The 18,985-nt window shown below is 43.0% G+C and overlaps 1 protein-coding gene across 4 annotated transcripts in view; it reads right to left on the bottom strand.

Annotated features, from left to right (window-relative positions):
• The window catches only part of ADCY8 (adenylate cyclase 8), a 588,267-nt gene that overhangs the window by 254,196 nt on the left and 315,086 nt on the right, over positions 1–18,985 (bottom strand). For all 4 annotated transcript variants that reach the window (XM_033933219.1, XM_033933220.1, XM_033933217.1 and 1 more), the window contains exon 6: positions 8,175–8,333. In XM_033933219.1, the coding sequence (XP_033789110.1) occupies positions 8,175–8,333 (159 nt within the window). The remainder of the gene's footprint in view (positions 1–8,174; positions 8,334–18,985) is intronic.

The following is an 18,985-nucleotide window of genomic DNA, read 5'->3' as shown; positions in this document are numbered from 1 at the left end:
GCCTCGTTAGGCTTTTTTTTTTTTAATTCAAATATTTTTTATTGAAAATTTTTCACACAAACAATTAGATAGCAGAATACATTCTCCAAATACATTTTAAATAAATAAAATATTCCACATAACAATTCTCATCATAAGCAAGGGATACACATACACTTCCCCCTCACCATTCGCGGTTTCCACACTTGCGGTTTCACATATTTGTGATTTTTTGGGGGGGGATGGGAACCCATATTTTACATTGTTCCCACCTCTCTCCAGCCTTCCTACCAGCATCCCGGCCTTACCTGGTTGTCTGGCAGGCTTTCGGGGCAGGAGTGATCTTCCTACGCTTCTGCCCCGTGTAGTTGGCATCCTTTAAGCAGTGTGTCTCAAGGTTCCCTACCCTCGCCCACACTGTTCAACCTACTTATGCAATCCCTGGGAATTACGAGAACAGGCCGGAATGAATCACTTTTCCTATGCTGACATCACAGTCATCTTGCCAGTCATTTCATAAATAGTGGACACCCTCCCTACCATAAAGACCTGCTTTCTGATAATCAAAAACTGGATTTCCACACATTATCTCAAACTCAACAAAAACAAAATTCTTATAGCTAAGCCCTCAAAATGACCCCAGATACTTGTCAAACATCACTCTAGATGGGTACAATTTTCCACTAGACCTACAGTCTCCAATCCTAGGGGTTAAAATAGACAACTCCCTATCAATGCACCAGCATGCACAAACCATAATTAATAATTTCTGGTTCTGAAAAAACTTACCCCCTCTTTTACTAAGGTGTGCTATGCTTTTTAGCATGTGGTAAATATTAGTGCGCGCTAATCATGCAGTAAACGCTTACGCATGCATGTTATCCTGTTAGCTGTTAGCGCATGCATTGATTTAGTGTGCGCTAAAACGCTTAGCACACCTTTGTAAAAGAGGGCCTTAGATCCATAAGAAAATATTTTGATATGGCATGGCAATCCCGGTCATAATAATGAAAAGCCGGCATTTATACTGGTCCAATGGGGGTTTAGTATGCAATAGTGCCCCACAGATGACTACATTATAAAAGGTATTTCTGTGAATAAGACTTTAATAGTATTATACAGACACTTTTTCTTGAAATTTGAAGAATTTTAGATGAATGTTATCTACAGTATTGTATTGTTATTGTGACTATGCATGTACTATGTTTCCATGCAGATTAAGTTATTGCCATAACCACTTATCGACCACTTACAGCCTAACGATCTGAAGGTGCGATATGATTGGCTTTAACAGACTTTTCAAAAAATGAAAACACAAGAACCGCTGCCATTAACGCTATGGAACAAATTAACTGGACCACTAAGAGCGCTATCTGATATTCAGCAGTTTAAGAAAATTCTAAAAACTACATTATTTTTAGAAGCTTTTCAGTAAAATGTGTGTTGTTCAATGCTGGTCTTAGGATGAATGGTACTGTGAAGATCTATTGACATCATGCTCAGCAGTCTGCTCACACAGTGGCCCATCAGGTCCAGGACCTGTAGTAGCCCTCTATCTATACCCTTCTATCCCCTTTTCCTTCAGAAAATTGTCCAATCCCGAATTCCAATACCCTGCCTGAACTCCAATACCCTGTCCTATCACTCCCTCTGGAAGCACGTTCCAGGTGTCCACCAACCGTTGGGTGAAGAAGAACTTCCTAGCATTGGTTCTGAATCTGTCCCCTTTTAATTTTTCCAAATGCCCTCTCGTTCTTGTAGTTATCGAAAGTTTGAAGAATCTGTCCCTCTCCACTTTCTCTATGCCCTTCGTGATCTTGTAAGTCTCTATCACATCCCCTCTAAGTCTCCGTTTCTCCAGCAAAAAAAGCCCCAGTCTCTCTAATCTTTCAGCGTATGAAAGGTTTTCCATACCTTTTATCAAACGTGTCGCTCTCTTCTGAACCCTCTCGAGTATCGCCATATCCTTCTTTAGGTACGGCGACCAAGATGTAATTATGCATTTGTAACTTAAAATGTTTGTATAAGTTCTGCCTATTTTTCTCTTCTGTGTATGTTATTTTGTAATGCCGCCTAGGAATAGGCAGTTGATTAAATTTTTTAAATAAATAAATTAAATTAATAAATAAATGTGAACCGCTCAGGTTTAAGCGGGGTACAAGTTTTTAAATAAATAAATAAAATATTCCACAAATAGGAAAAGAAAAAGGTAATAACCAATCACCCACATCAAGGACAACTCAACAGCAGAGGAACTCTTTTCTGTTTTGAAAACCCCAAGCGATTGCTCTAGGGGCAACTTTTTTTTTTCATGATATTCGCCTGTAAAAGTTTAATTTCCTTATCTGGTAAAGATTATATATTTTTCTGATCCTGCGCAGCTTGAGAGGCTCTTGATAGATTTAGTATCTTCCTCAGTTTGATGCCACTTAATTCAGGGATTAAGCTAACCATATGACTTTGGAAATTGCATTAATGCTCTTGAATAAAACCTTTTTTTAATATGTTGAAAAGACTTTTGTAAAATGATTTTGGGATGAAGTAAGTAGAATTAGGGGCTGAGAATGTGCTTACGTTTACACAAACTGAAAGGAAGCATTCTCAGAAGAGGAGGTAGGACAGACCATGGATGGAGATGTGATGAATGCATGTATCTTGTAAAATTATGCACATATGCATACTAGACATTTCGGGGTCCTTTTACTAAGATGCGCTAACCGATTTAGAGCGTGCTAAATGCTAAGGCACCCATAGAATATAGTGGGCGCCTTAGCATTTAGCGTGCAATTTTCTTTAGCACGCGCTAAATCGATTAGCGTGTGCTGAATTGGTTAGCACGCCATAATGTATAAAGCCATCTTATATTAATGGCTTATTTTATAGCAAATATTAAAGTGAAGCAATACAGTGATCCAATCTAGGTCAACAATTCCCCACTGTCCATATACTTTGAAGTCTTCTCAAATGTATTCAAACTTTATCCAAAAGTATCGTCTTCAAAAATGTATATGAAATATTCATAGCAAATCTCAGTGGCTACACTCTAACATATTGGGCTCCTTTTACAAAGTTTCAAGTTTCAAGTTTATTCAATCTTTTGATGGATCGCCTATAACAATTTCTAAGCGATGTACATAATATAATAAAAAGAGATAAGAAACTTAACATAATAATTATATTGACATAACATAAAATAAAAACATTTAAAACATACTTGAGGGGCAAGGGAAAATTTAAAAGTTACAATTTCGGGTTTTGTAAGAAAAAAAAGGGAAAGTACAAAAGGTAGGGTAAAGAAGATAGAACAAAATGGCTTAAGCGTACGTCATTAACAATAATACCAGAGCATAAGTAATTTAAAGGAACTATTAAATGTCAAAAGCATCTTTAAATAAATATGTTTTTAAAAGTTTTTTAAATATTGTGATATTTTTTTCAATTCTAATAAATTGAGGGAGTTTATTCCACCTTTGTGGACTGGCGACAGTAAAAATATCTGCTCTTCTGGTGCCTATGATTTTTAAAGATGGAACTGCTAATAAGCATTGATCAGTAGAGCGAAGAGATCGATGAGGTTTATATGGAATTAGAGTTTTGGAGATAAATTGAGGTTCATTGGATGTTAAAGTTTTAAAAATTAGGAGCATTAGTTTAAAACAGATCCTATGATTTACTGGTAACCAGTGTGCATCTATTAGTAATGGAGATACGTGGTCAAATTTTTTAGAATTATAAATTAATTTTATTGCTGTATTTTGAATTATTTGTATTCTTCTTATTTCTTTTTGTGTAATGTTTAAGAATAGGGCATTACAGTAGTCTATTTTCGCTATTATAAATGAATGGATTAGAATATTTAAAGAAGAAGGAGTGAGAAATTTAGCAATAGATCTTATCTGCCGCAATTTGAAAAAACAATTTTTAACCATATAAGATATATGTTCATGGTAGGATAGTTTTTCATCTATGTAAACGCCAAGAATTTTTGTTGAAGATACCATGTTAATGGGGATGTTATTGAGGAGAAAAGGTTTAGTAAGAGAAATATCTTTTTTCCAATTAAATAGAATGGAATGGCTAGGGCCTTAACACGTGGAATAGCGCGCGCTAAATTGCCACGCACACTAGCCGCTACCGCCTCCTTTTGAGCAGGCGGTAGATTTTCGGCTAGTGCGCGCTATAGCGTGCGCTAATCCGGTGTGTGCGCTAAAACTAATAGTGCGGCTTTGTAAAAGGAGCCCATTATTTCATTTATAGTTTTTGCAGCAAGCCTCCTCATTGGTCAGCCCTAAAACCATAGTCATAAGAACATAAGAGATGCCGCTGCTGGGTCAGACCAGTGGTCCATCGCGCCCAGCAGTCCGCTCACGTGGCGGCCCTTTTGATCAAAGACCAGTACCCTAACTGAGACTAGCCCTACCAGCGTACGTCCTTGTTTAGTAGGAACTTGTCTAACTTTGTCTTGAATCCCTGGAGGGTGTTTTCCCCTATGATAGCCTCCGGGAGAGAATTCCAGTTTTCCACCACTCTCTGGGTGAAGAACTTCCTTACGTTTGTACGGAATCTATCCCCTTTCAACTTTAGAGAGTGCCCTCTTGTTCTCCCTACCTTGGAGAAGATGAACAACCTGTCCTTATCTACCAAGTCTATCCCCTTCAGTATCTTGAATGTTTCGATCATGTCCCCTCTCAATCTCCTCTGTTCGAGGGAGAAGAGGCCCAGTTTCTCCAATCTGTCACTGTACGGTAGCTCCTCCAACCCCTTAACCATCTTAATCACTCTTCTCTGGACCATTTCGAGTATTACTGTGTCCTTCATGTATGGCGACCAATGCTGGATGCAGTACTCCAGGTGAGGGCGCACCATGGCTCGTTACAGCGGCATGATAACCTTCTCCGACCTGTTCATGATCCCCTTCTTAATGATTCCTAGCATTCTGTTCGCCCTTTTCACCGCCACCGCACATTGTGTGGACGGCTTCATCGACTTGTCGAACTCCCAAGTCCCTTTCCTGGGAGGTCTCTCCAAGTACCGCCCCGGACATCCTGTACTCTTGCCTGAGATTTTTAGTACCGACATGCATTACTTTACATTTATCCATGTTGAATCTCATCTGCCATGTCGATGCCCATTCCTCGAGCCTGGTTATGTCATGTTGTAGATCTTCGCAACCCCCTGCGTCTTCACTACTCTGTATAACTTTGTGTCGTCCGCAAATTTAATCACCTCGCTTGTCGTACCTATGCCCAGATCGTTTATAAAGATGTTGAAGAGTATGGGTCCGAGCCCTGTGGCACCCCACTGGTAACGCTTTTCCAGTCTGATTATTGCCCATTCACCCCCACACTCTGTTTCCTATGCTCCAGCCAGTTTTTAATCCACATATTTCTCCCTTGATTCCATGGCTCGCAATTTTCCGAAGTAGTCGTTCATGCGGAACCTTGTCGAACGTCATACTTTATTTAACTTATTTAGCGATAAAACACTTATCTTAGTCAGCATTTCTGATTTTATGTGACCATTTCGTAATGACACATAGGTGTCCACGTTCTCTTTATAAAGTATCCCCATAACGGGCATCAACTTGGCCTTCACAAACAGACAAATAGCTATAAAATTACCTCTTTATAGATTTACTCAAGGATCTCCCGTACGAAGAACGGTTAGACAAATTACAGCTATACTCGCTCGAGGAGCGCAGAGGAGGGGGGACATGATCAAGGTGTTCAAGTATCTCACGGGCTGCATCGAGGCAGAGGAAGATATCTTCTTTTTCAAGGGACCCGCGGCAACAAGAGGGCATCTGTGGAAAATCAGGGGCGGGAAACTACGAGGTAACACCAGGAAATTCTTTTTCACTGAAAGGGTGGTTGATCGCTGGAATGGTCTTCCACTGCAGGTGATTGAGGCCAGCAGCGTGCCTGATTTTAAGGCCAAATGGGATCGACACATGGGATCTATTCACAAGGCAAAGGTAGGGAAGGGTCATTAGGGTGGGCAGACTAGATGGGCCGTGGCCCTTATCTGCTGTCTATTTCTATGTTTCTATGTTTATCTAGTTGGTGAATTTTACATATAGAACAACTTTATTTAAAATTGCCTTCCAAGTATGTTTCATAAATACTGGAAATGAAAAGCTGGGTTCAAAATGGCACAGGTTACCCTTAGTGGTAATTATACAGTACTACTGCTAAGAGTCACTAGCACCATTTTGAACTTAGCTCCAATAAGGGACAAAAGGAACAGCAGATTACTCGAGTCTTGACCAAAACCTACTAGACACCAGATTACCCTTAAGGTAGGTCAGGGAGGGGGGAAGGGCCTATGGAGGAGGTCAGGGAGGAGGCCCTGAGTTGGTGAAATTCTTTTGGGGGATGTGTGATTCTTCAGGGAGAAGCTCTTGAGGCAGCGGGAATTGTCATGGAGGAAAGGACTTCAAGGGGAGGTTTGGGGGGAAGGGCTTATTTAAGATGCTGTCTTGGGATGAACAAAATATCACCAGCTTTCAGTTGGTGGCATTTTTCCAGTAATAGCACTGCTTGCAGTGTTCACTGTAGGTATTATTCCCTCTAGGCCAGGGATCTCAAAGTCCCTCCTTGAGTGCCGTAATCCATTCGGGTTTTCAGGATTTCCCCAATGAATATGCATGAGATCTATGTGCATGCACTGCTTTCAATGCATATTTATTGGGGAAATCCTGAAAACCCGACTGGATTGCGGCCCTCAAGGAAGGACTTTGAGATCCCTGCTCTAGGCTGTAGGGGGCAGTGCTTCAATGTTATATTTTCAATTGCCAGGGACAGGCAGGTTTCCTGAAGTCTAAGAGAGCTTGCTGTCCTTCACTATTGAAAATGTGATAGTGAAACACCACCCCCCACTGGCAGGACTATAGGTGGAGGGCTCCTGCTCAGCTAAGAGGGAATACTGACTGCAAGCCACATTATTATAGCTACACAGTAATGAGCTGTTTTCCATAAATTTGCATGCTTTGCAATGCATTACTATGTAAGCTGTTATAACTTAAACTAACATGCATTACAGTAAAACCATGCATGAATGCCCTTTAATATATATTGAGGAAAATAACGTACAATATGAACATAACTCACCTTGATAACTACTTCCATAGTTACATAAGCCCTATAATGAGCTGATATGAACAATTTGTTATGAATAGAAATCGTGTGAAAATGACATTGGTTTATCAGTATTTCCCAACCCTGTCCTGGGGACCCCCAGCCAGTCGGGTTTTCAAAAAATCCCTAATTAATATGCACGAGAGAGATTTGCATATTTGTCACTTCCATTATATGCAAATCTCTCGCGTGCATATTCATTAGGAAAATCTTGAAAACCCGAATGGCTAGGGGGTCCCCCAGGACAGGGTTGGGAACCACTGGTTTAGATATATGGATTACTTTAGATATATTGCAAGTGTGGTTGTATCGACTAGACTAGTTCTAAATCAAACAACTGTGGGTACTTGAGGTCACTGTTCCCCAGTTTAAGAATTATTAAAGAAGAAAATAGAAATATAGTAAAAAAAATAATTTATATAAAGAAGTTTACCTCCCATAAGTCTTAAAAAATTTCTACCAGACCCACTGGGAAACATATTTGTCTCAATGTTTCATAGGTTACAGTTCTCTTTGATCAAACTTGGGTTTCATTTACATTTCAATCTATGTTTATAAACTTATTTCTGGAAAGTTCTCTAAATATTTTTACAGAATAGTGGTAAATCATTATTACCGATGCCCAGATTTTCCTCTTGTGAAAGTTCATTCACTGGGATATACAGTATTGACTAGGCTTACCTGATGTCCAGGAAAACTTGGACATGTCCTCTATTTGGAGGACTGTTAGGGCACCCAGAGGGATTCCAAAACCCAGCAGTTTGTTCGGGTTTTGGAAGGCCCCGAGCTTGGGGGGCCATAACTGGAAGGCCTCTGTGCATGTGTGGACATGATGATGTCACATGCATGTGTGCGATGTCATCCCGCCAACATCCACACATGCACAGAGGCCCTCCAGCCACGGTCCAGGGTTCAGGGAAGGAGACAAGAGCCTTGTGTGGGGGTGAGGCTGGGGGCAGAATGGGGTGGGGCACATGTCCTCTTTTTTTTTTTTAAAGAGGAAATCTGGTAACCCTAGTTTTGACCACCCCTAGTTGACATGAGCATGAATTTGCTTACCCAGGAATTCCACCCGATTCCAACTTGTTTGCAATATCCACATCCCAAGACCAAACATCGAACTGCCACTTTCGCAGGCCCAGAACTCCACAAAGCACAGAGCCAGAATGTATTCCTATCCGCATGTCAACGTCATGCTTTGTTCTTGATCTAACATATCTGGTGTAAGAAAATGACAGGAAAAAACATATGAAGTCAAGATCTGAAATGTTCTTTGCCACATAAAATATAGCTCAATAGTATATAAAAAAAAGCATTTATTTGTATCTATTTTTACCAATTTAATATAGTGGAGTACAAATAGCCTTTCTCAATAAAATGAAACTCCAGAAAACAATTATATTGCATTAGGAGCATGCAGTGGCATAGTAAGGGTGTGCGGTGCCCCTCCCTGCCCTCTTCCCCACCCTGTGCACGTGCCCCCTTCCCTTTCCCTGTACCCTTTTAACTTTTCTGGCAGCATGCCCATGTCAGTATTGGCTCGCCCTCTGACGTCACAACCTAAGCATGGGTCCCAGAAGTGATGGCAGCAACCTCGCACCAGGGAAGTAAAAATGGTATGGGGAAGGCAAGGGGCACACGCATGGGGTGGTGGAGGAGAGGAGGAGGGGTGCTGTGCCCTTAGGAAGACTGTGCCCGGGAAAGACAGCCCCCCCCTTACTATGCCACTGAGAGCATTTTGGTTCATTTTCAAATCATTTCCATGGGTGGACTATGGGCATTCTTACAAGTTAGGTGCACTATTATAGAATATGCCCAGTGTGCACATAAGGTAGGCCCAGGTATTTAGGCCTGGCTTTTCTTGACCTAAATGCAAGTGTCTAAAAGTTATGATTCGAACTGGCACTTAATGAGATTCTATAAAACAGTGGTCTTCGCTAATTTTTTAAGTCAGAGCTGTTTTGAGTCCAAAAAGGCTGAAGAAGACCCAACAAATATTATCCTACTTGGGGCCAAGACACCAACAACGTTTCTCGACATTCATTCCTACTAGAATACCTGTCCTTGGTCACACATGCAGAGCACAAATAAACCCTATGCAAATAGAGGACCACAAACTAATGTATACAGTCCTAATGTATACAAACGAAACCATAAGATGCCAGACTCTGCATGCAGTACAACAGCAGATGAAAATTCTCAAAACCAACATATTTCAGTCAATCACTGAACTGAAAATAAAGCACAGTTACTTATCGTAACAGGTGTTATCCAGGGACAGCAGGCAGATATTCTCTACATGTGGGTGACATCACCGACGGAGCCCCCTAGCAGACGTTTTCACAAGCAAACTTGCTTGAAGACCTTCAAGCTTGCGATTGGACTGCGCGTGCACGCGTGCCCCTCCCGCCCGACCTAGGGCATGCGTCTCCTCAGCGTGTCCTCAGTTCAGATAGCTAGCAAAGAAGCCAACTACGAGGAGGTGGGTGGGTTGCGAGAATATCTGCCTGCTGTCCCTGGATAACACTTGTTACGGTAAGTAACTGTGCTTTATCCCAGGACAAGCAGGCAGCATATTCTCTACATGTGGGTGACCTCCAAGCTAACCAGAAAGGGATGGAGGGAGAGTTGACAATTTAGGAGAACAGATTTCGCAAAACTGACTGGCCAAAGTGGCCGTCACGCCTGGCGAAAGCATCCAGACAGTAGTGAGAGGTGAAAGTGTGAACCGAGGAACAAGAGGCAGCCTTACAGATTTCAACAATGGGAGTTGAGCGGAGGAAAGAAACAGACGCCGCCATCGCTCGGACCTTGTGGCCCGTGACTCGACCCGGCAGGGAGAGGCCAGCCTGAGCGTAACAGAAAGAGATACAAGCGGCCAACCAGTTAGAAATGGTCCGCTTAGAAACAGAGCGACCCAAGCGATTAGGATAGAAAGAAACAGCTGTGGAGCAGAACGATGAGGAGCAGTGCGTTTCAAGTAGAAGGTCAGCGCACGTTTACAATCAAGAGAATGTAGAGCCGCTTCTCCAGGGTGAGAATAGGGCTTCGGAAAATAAACACAGAAAGGATAATGGATTGGTTGATGTGAAACTCAGAAACAACCTTAGGCAAGAACTTAGGATGGGTACAGAGAACCACCTTATCATGATGGAAGACAGTGAAAGGCGGGTCCGCCACCAAGGCTTGAAGCTCACTAACCCGACAGGCAGAAGTGAGAGCAATAAGAAACACAACCTTCCAAATAAGATACTTCAAGTGAGCCCGCGCTAGCGGCTCGAACGGAGGTTTCATCAAGTGAGCAAGGACCATGTTAAGATCCCAAACCACGTAAGGTGGTTTAAGGGGCGGATGAACGTGGAAAAGGACTGTCATGAAGCGGGAAACCACAGGATAAACAGAGATAGGTTTCCCATCAATCGGCTGATGAAAGCAGGAATGGCACTAAGATGGACTCGAACCGAAGATGACTTGAGTCCAGTGCCAGACAAGTGTAACAGATAATCCAGGATAGCAGACAAGGAAGCGGAGGTCGGCTCCAGCTCACCAGGAAGAAAAGCGGGTCCACTTCTGATGGTAACATTGGCGAGTGGTCTCCTTCCGAGATGATTCCAGGACGTCCAGTACAGGCTGGGAGAACTGGAACGAGGGCATTAAGTCTCGAGGAACCAAGCCGTCAAGTGCAGAGACTGTAGGTTGGGATGAAGCAGTGAACCCCGACTCTGTGTAAGCAGAGAAGGAAAAACAGGCAGAAGAAGAGGCTCCCTGGAACTGAGTTGTAACAGAAGGGAGAACCACAGCTGCCAGGCCACAGAGGAGCTATCAGAATCATGGTGGCACGCGTGGACTTGAGCCTGACGTGAGTCTTCAGAATCAGAGGGAATGGAGGGAACGCATACAGAAACAGGTCCGCCCAATCCAGTAGAAAAGCCTCCGCTTTGAGCCGGAGAGGGGTGTAAACCCTGGAGCAGAAGTGAGGCAACTTGTGATTGAGGGGGGACGCAAACAGATTGACATCCGGAGTCCCCCAACGAGCAAACACCTGATGCAGAGTCACGGAATGGATGGACCACTCGTGAGGCTGAAGAAGATGACTCAACCTGTCCACCAGCCAATTGTGCTGGCCCTGAATGTAAATTGCATGAAGGAATATGTTGCGGCGGATGGCCCATTCCCAGAGCCGCATCGCCTCTTGGCACAGGGACAGGGACCCCGTGCCCCCTCATTTGTTGATATAATACATGGCGACCTGGTTGCCAGTGCGGATCAGCACCACCTGGTCGCGAAGCAGGTGACAAAAAGCCTTCAGGGCGAGGAAAATCGCTTGAAGTTCGAGCAGATTGATGTGACAAAGGCGGTTGGCACTGGACCAAAGACCCTGAGTGCGAAGACCGTCCACATGAGCCCCCCAAGCATAGGCCGATGAGTCCATCATGAGGACCTTTTGTGGAGGAGGAGCATGAAACTGAAAACCTCTGGAAAAATTGGAAAAGAACATTCAGCAATGGAGAGAGTTCTTCAACAAAGGAGTCATGACAATGTGTCGAGAGAGAGGATCCCGATCCTGGTTCCATTGGGACGCAAGAGTCCACTGAGGAATACAGAGGTGAAGTCTGGCAAAAGGAGTCACGTGAACCGTAGAGGCCATGTGACCGAGGAAGGACCATCAGGAGCCGCGCCGGGCATAAACGAACAAGAGCCTCCTGCCGAGGCCGAGCAAGAAGGAGCAGAGACAAACTGTGTCCAGGACCGCTCCGATGAACTCCAGAGACTGGGACGGACAGAGGTGAGACTTGGGGAAGTTCACCTCGAAGCCGAGACTCTGAAGGAGCAAGATGGTTTGATTTGTCGCTCGCAGAACTTCTTGGTGAGAGGACGCTTTGATCAACCAGTCGTTGAGGTAAGGAAACACCTGCAGGCCGCGGAGATGTAGGGCCGCAGCTACCACAACCAAGAATTTCGCGAAAACCCTCAGAGAGGCCGCCAGGCTGAAGGGAAGAACACGATACTGGAGATGAAGATCCCTCACCCGGAATCTCAGAAACCGGCGAGAGGCCGGGTGTATCGGAATGTGCGTGTACGCCTCTTTGAGGTCCAGCGAGCACAGCCAGTCCCTCTTGTCCAAAAGGGGGTATAGAGTAGGGAGGGTGAACATTCTGAACCGTTCCCTGACCAGAAACTTGTTCAAAGCACGGAGGTCCAGGATCGGACGCAAATCCCCCGTTTTCTTGGGACCAGAAAGTACCGGGAGTAGAATCCCGTATTCCATTGGTCCGGAGGGACCATCTTGACCGCCCGGAGGCGAAGAAGGGCCCGAGCAACAGGGGGGGGGGGCAATGGAATTTCAGACAGACTACATGGGCTGCCATTGGCTCGTTGGCCTTGCATTGAAGAACACTGCTATACAAGGTACACACACCTTGTAGAATTATTCTAAATGCTGTTTTAGTCAGCACCAATATTTTTGGTGCTATATATATAGAATCAGACCCTTAGTAATTAGGCCTCATTAATAGTAAAGGATTGTGCCTAAAGTATCTTAATTTGCACTAAAGTACATTAGCATACCTTAATACAGTAAGATATTTTTATTTTCTGTAGCTTTTGAAGAGAGTCTTAGAAACATTGCTTTTGACTAGTCCTTCAAAACTTGCCACTGTACTTGGTTATATGGTATTCTCTACTGGTATGTTTTGATCCAGTCTTGCTGACTGCATTAATGCTACGAGTGTTTTCTTCTTGTTTCCTATCCAATTTATGATGTTCTTTTCTTTTCCAAATTACATTGTTAACCATTTTATGTCATGTCCTCGAGAAGGATAGTATAATGAGTTCAATAAACCATAAACCATAAAATTAGGTTTTAAAATTGTAAGTCCTCTCAGGCAGGGAACTACTGTATTTTTCAGATAAAACACACCTGCGCAAATAACACGTACACACATATAAAACCAAAAAAACTCTGTGGAGTGACGATGTTCCTAAATGGACTTTATTTGAAAGAGTCAAAGTTCCAAGGGTACACCAAAATCATCCACATAAAATAATTTCATCCACATAAAAATAGGTTATCCACATAAAAGCCTTAAAGGACCTACTGTATTTTCACGCATGTAACGCGCGCGTTATACATGATTTTACAAACCGAGCATAACCATGTGCGTTATATGTGAGCGCGTTGTACAATTTTTTTTTACATAGTTCCCCCCCTGACGTCCGATTCATCCCCCAGCCCTGAAAGCCTGATGCCCCACCCTGAAGCACTGCTCGCACCCCACCCTGAAGGACCGCTCGCACCCCTCCCAATGTCTGATTCATCCCCCAGCCCCCCCCCCCCCCTCATGGAGAGAAAGGGAGAAAGGGCTGTACCACGGCAGAGGAAGCAGCGCAGGGGTCAGAGAAGGGGCGGGACCGCCGGCAAAGGAAGCAACAGGGCTCACTGGCATCAGGAACCAACGGTATGCTGCTTCTCTGTGCGGGGGGGAGGGGGGGGAGGCTGGTGGATGAAGCTAAGTACTTCATAACTATATTCTTGAATGGGAGAGTATTGCTTAATAAATGAAGACCAGTACATAAATTGAAATAAGACTGGCAAAGAATTTAATATATTGAAAATATTTAAAATATTAAAAAAGAAAAAGTGTTTTGTTAAAAATTAAAGAAAAAGGAGAATATATAGGACCGATGATAGCTCACCCTGTAGTTATTAGCTTGAAAAATACATCAGGCTTATAGCTGTGAGCGCTTGAGATCCTTAGCATTTCTCCATTACATCCATTTTGGATATATCCTCTTGTGCTTTAGCCAAAGTTTGTAAGAATTTAGATCTTTAAGGGGGGCCAGGCAGAGTCGGGGCAGAGGGCAGGGCGGCGAGAGGAGAGTCGGGACGTCAAGGCAGGAGCAGGGCTGCGATTTAAGGCAGAGCTGCGAGAGGAGAGTCGGGATGGCAGAAGGAGGTTTAAATTCAAGGAGCAGCATGCCCGGTATATGCGTGTGCGCGCTATATATTAATTTGTTTACATAAATTTTGGTTTCCCGCACGCTATACCCGTGTGCGCATTTTACACGGGTGCGTGGTATATGCGTGAAAATATGGTAGTCCACTAGGGAAACAGGACCCAACACGGATGAAATTATTTTATGTGGATGATTTTGGTGTACCTTTGGAACTTTGACTTTTTCAAATAAAGTCCACAGTTTTTTTTGTTTTTTTGTTTTTCTCTGGATTTTCTTCTCTGTGGATATCTTGAGGTCAATTCTTTTTGTTTTTTTGTCACGTAAAAACATATAATACATGCAAATTGCATGCATACATATAATGCATGAGATGCCAGCTTATTTTTTTAATCAATCCCAAAAATGTCAGAACTAATCTAACATTTGTGCAACACTTCATTCACCGTCATACAAGCTGTCTTGTTGATCCTCAGCGGGCCACCAGGCACTCAAACTTCTTTCATAGTGCCGGGCTTTTAGCTCCCAATCATCATCGGATTTTTTTAAAGCACGCTAACTGCAAAACTTTAAGAGCTTTTCTTTTTAGGTTTTTGCAAGCATTATTGGTGCATAAAACCTGCAAAAAAATCTAAAAAACAAAGCCTTAAAAACAAACGCAATAATTTTGCTTGTTAGGGTATTTAATAAAACTACACTTCAAAAGCACACTTATGTACACATACCCTGAAATTCTGTATATAGTGACTTGTCTGTTCAGATCAGTAAGCCCAACTGGACTCATGTTAGAGCACTGGTCTTTGACCTGGGGGCCGCCACGTGAGCAGACTACTGGGCACGGTTGACTACTGGTCTGACCCAGCAGTGGCAATTCTTATGTTCTTATGATTTGCAGGCATCCTCCAGATGTAGAGCGTTACAGGTGATACAAAAAGCTGCTACGCGCCTAATTTGTAGTGGAAGTAAGTTTGAACACATTACCCCTTTGCTAAGCCAATTACATTGGCTGCCTATTAGATCTCGTATAACTTTCAAGGTACTGGTTTTGGTTTTTCAAGCTATTTATCAAGGAGCACCATGGTATTTGACAAAAGCCATGCCACTATATCATCCACGTCGGTCCTTGATTGTGATTGTCTACGGATGGAATACAGCAAATAAAATATGCTAGTACTAGGAAAATGGCCATTTCTGTGTAGCAAGGGTGCAATTGTGGAATAATTTGGCTGGACAGCTGAGATTGATTAATGATGTACAAAAATTTAAAAAGCTGCTAAAAAACATCTCTTTTGTAAAAGCTTTTGTTTAAATTTTATGAGAAATAACAAGAGATGAAAAAGAAGTAGGATGCATATTTTAATGTTTTTTATTTGTTTTATGTAATTGTTTTTAAGAAGCTTTTGTTTAAATTTTATGAGTAACAGCAGACGAAAAAGAAGTAGGATGCATATTTTAATGTTTTTTGTCTTATGTAATTGTTTTAAATTATGTTTGCTATAACTTTGAATGCACTTTGGAAGCCGCTTAGATTTAAGCGGAATGTAAGTTATTTAAATAAATAAAATAAACTTAATTGCCTAATAAGACCAATTGGCACCAATAATTGGCAATTAATACCTGATAACTGGCACTAATTACAAGTTATGCACACAACTTAGTAGGCATATTCCATAAAGCACTGTATGTCAGTTTTAGCAAAATGAATCTGAAAAGGGGGCATGGCCTGGGGAAGATCACAGGCAGGTTGTGGGTATGCCTAGAAGTTAGGCACACTGTTTCAAACTCTTAGTTAATTTACCATGTCCCAAGTTATTTCAGACACAAGATTAAAGGTTAGGGTTTCCTTTCCCCCTTTCTTATACAGTAAAACCTTGGATTGCAAGTGTTTTGTAAGACAAGCAAAACATTTTATTAAATTTTAACTTGATATACAAGCAATGTCTTGCACTACAAGCACATATAGTATACACATATCACAACTGAGCTGATGACTCTTCTCTCTCTGACGCTGGAGTGTAGTGACTGTTCTAAACGAGCAAAGTCTTGCAATACGAGTACATACAGTTTACACGCGTCACATCATCACAACTGAGCCGATGGTGCTTCTCTCTCTGACGCTGCGGGAGTGTAGTGACTGTTCTAAACGAGCGAGGTCTTGCAATACGAGTACATACAGTATACACGCGTCACATCATCACAACTGAGCCGATGGTGCTTCTGTCTTTGACGCTGCAAGAGTGTAGTGACGGTTCTAAACGAGCGAGGTCTTGCAATACGAGTGCATAAAGTATACACGCGTCACATCATCACAATTGAGCCGATGGTTCTTCTCTCTCTGACGCTGCAAGAGTGTAGTGACTATTCTAAATGAGCGAGGTCTTGCAATACAAGTATGTATAGTATTTTGTATTAAAGTTTTTGGGTTGTGGAACGAATCGTCTGAGTTTCCATTATTTCCTTTGGGGAAATTCGCTTTAATATGCGAGTGCTTCGGATTACAAGCATGCTTCTGGAACCAATTATGCTCCCAAACCAAGGTTTGACTGTATATGTCTCCAGGCTAATGGCAGGGGCTTCCCTTCCTCCTTCTATGCTAATTAGGTTGGAGTCCTTAATGGCAGCTGGCTGTGTTCCTTGGTTGTCCATAAGACAATACTTCTTCAGATAGGGCAATAATCAACCAGACAGGCTTTTCTTTCAGGGGTTAGTTCTATTCTACATGGATTTCCTTCTCTACTGTTTCAAATAGACACAAAACCAAAACACCTACTTTCCTTGCAGTTCCTTTAATACTGCTAACCTCCTCCCATTCCCTCTCTTCTCAGGGAAACTTCCAGGCAGCTAGAGCTCAGGTCTCACTCAGAATAGCTTTACAGTACAAGAATATCTGCTTCCCCTTAGCTTGGGCTAATATATTAATATACTTCTGCAGGATTACTGTGGGCGTTCTCCACGCCGAAGCGCCATATTGTTTCAGCTACTCGGAGTTTCATGATTTCTTTGCCGTCTCCCAGTGCGTTGCTCCTGAGGAAGGAGGCCGCTGCCTCCCTAACGGAGCTCTGTAGACCTGATTTCCAGCATGGACTTCGAAAGGCATACTTTGACTACCAACATCGCCAACTGGAGATAAGTACTTTTTTGTACTCTCAGCACTGACATTGTTAGATTAGGAGCTGTTTTCTCCCTTCTGACTCTTTTTTGTTAAAAAAAAAAAAATTGTGTTTCACCCACAGGGCTGAGTGCTTATTGGGTGTGTTCTATAAATAATTTTTTGTGGTGATTTTACACATTATAAATTAACAGGTCCAAGGATGTATTACACTTATTAAACCCCTTTACAGCTTTGGGAGTTGTGATAACTGAGGACCATTTTACACATCACATTACATATATTACTTTATTTTTTATAGACACACCCTTGAAATAAAACAACCAGCAAAAAACATGTATAAAAAAATGTAATATTAAGAACACTATCCCAAGTGATATATTTAAGAAATAATTCTTTTTTGCTTCATTTAATATACTTCAGCACTATTCTGGGAGTTGTTCAGCCCCTCCTCCTCCTGCATGTGCTAAGTAAGCTAACAAGCTCTTGTTCACCTGCAGGCAGCAAGAGCTTTGCACTACCCTTCCCAGAGTTCATTTCTCTTTTCCCGGGCTGTCTGCTTGCCTAGGTTTTCATGCTCTGTCTCTTCCTGTCCTTCCCCCGCTGACTGTTCAAGTTACCTGGTGTATCCCAGGAGCATAAGTGTGAAGATTCCAGGTAAGAATATATATTTTTTTCTGTTTCCATGTATTTCTCTTATAATCTTGGAGATCTCCAGGAGCTCTCTGGAAGCTCACCCCTCTTCTCCTCCTTTTCTTGTACCCTGACTTGGCTTGGTTACATAGGTCGTTAATTGAAAAATATCAAAAATCAACTATTTCTGACTGCAGTAAAAGTGGCCTTAGCAAGAAATACTCACATAAGGACACACTAAGGTTACTTTTTACCACTGTTTTGTAAAAGGACCCTTGAGGGTTTTTGAAGTGATGGTGCACTTTGGCACTGTCTGTACCGGGCTCCGTGTCTGACGTCACCCACATGTGAGAATATGCTGCCTGCTTGTCCTAGGATAATCTGTTCTACTATTTTGGGATCTTGCCAGGTACTTGTGACCTGGATTGGCCACTGTTGGAAACAGGATACAGTCAAACCTCGGTTTGCAAGTAACCCGGTTTGCGAGTGTTTTGCAAGACGAGCAAAACACTCAGCAAACTTTTGACTCGCAAACCGAGTGTTGGCTCGATTTGCAAGCACCCCCCCCCCCCCGATAACTGGCATCGCTCCCCCCCGCTCGCAAAGGCCCCCTCGCTCCAACCAGCACATCCCCCCCGTGCAAACCGGCCCCCCCGCCCGAATAACTTAAACTTACCCCCCCCCTCATCTGACGAGAGGGAGAATTAGAAGTCCTTGAGCATGCGCAGATGCATGCTCAAGGCAGGCAGGTAGAAGCCGGAAGATCTTCTAGGCACACAATCTGTGCCTGTGCTAGACGGGGGGGGGGGGGGTAAGTTTAAGTTGTTCGGACGGGGAGGGTCGGTTCGCGCCGGGGGGGAGGTTGGAGCGAGGGGGCCTTTGCGAGCGGGGGGGGGGGGGAGCAATGCCGGTTATCGGGGAGGGGGTGGGAACGTATCAAAGCGAGTTTCCATTATTTTCTATGGGGAAACTCGCTTTGATAAACGAGCATTTTGGATTAGGAGCATGCTCCTGGAACGGATTATGCTCGTAATCCAAGGTACCACTGTACTGAGCTTGATGGATCTTTGGTCTGTCCCAGTATAGCAACTCTTATGGTCTTATGTTCTAATGTGAGCCAAGTATAGGATAATCAAGCCATTGTGACAACACCGATGAGGCTGGCTCTTGGGCA

Source organism: Geotrypetes seraphini, chromosome 2 (genome assembly GCF_902459505.1).
Source record: "Geotrypetes seraphini chromosome 2, aGeoSer1.1, whole genome shotgun sequence".
Taxonomy (NCBI): domain Eukaryota; kingdom Metazoa; phylum Chordata; class Amphibia; order Gymnophiona; family Dermophiidae; genus Geotrypetes; species Geotrypetes seraphini.
The sequence above is the reverse complement of the archived record's forward strand: the minus strand, read 5'-3'. Positions and strand labels throughout refer to the sequence as shown.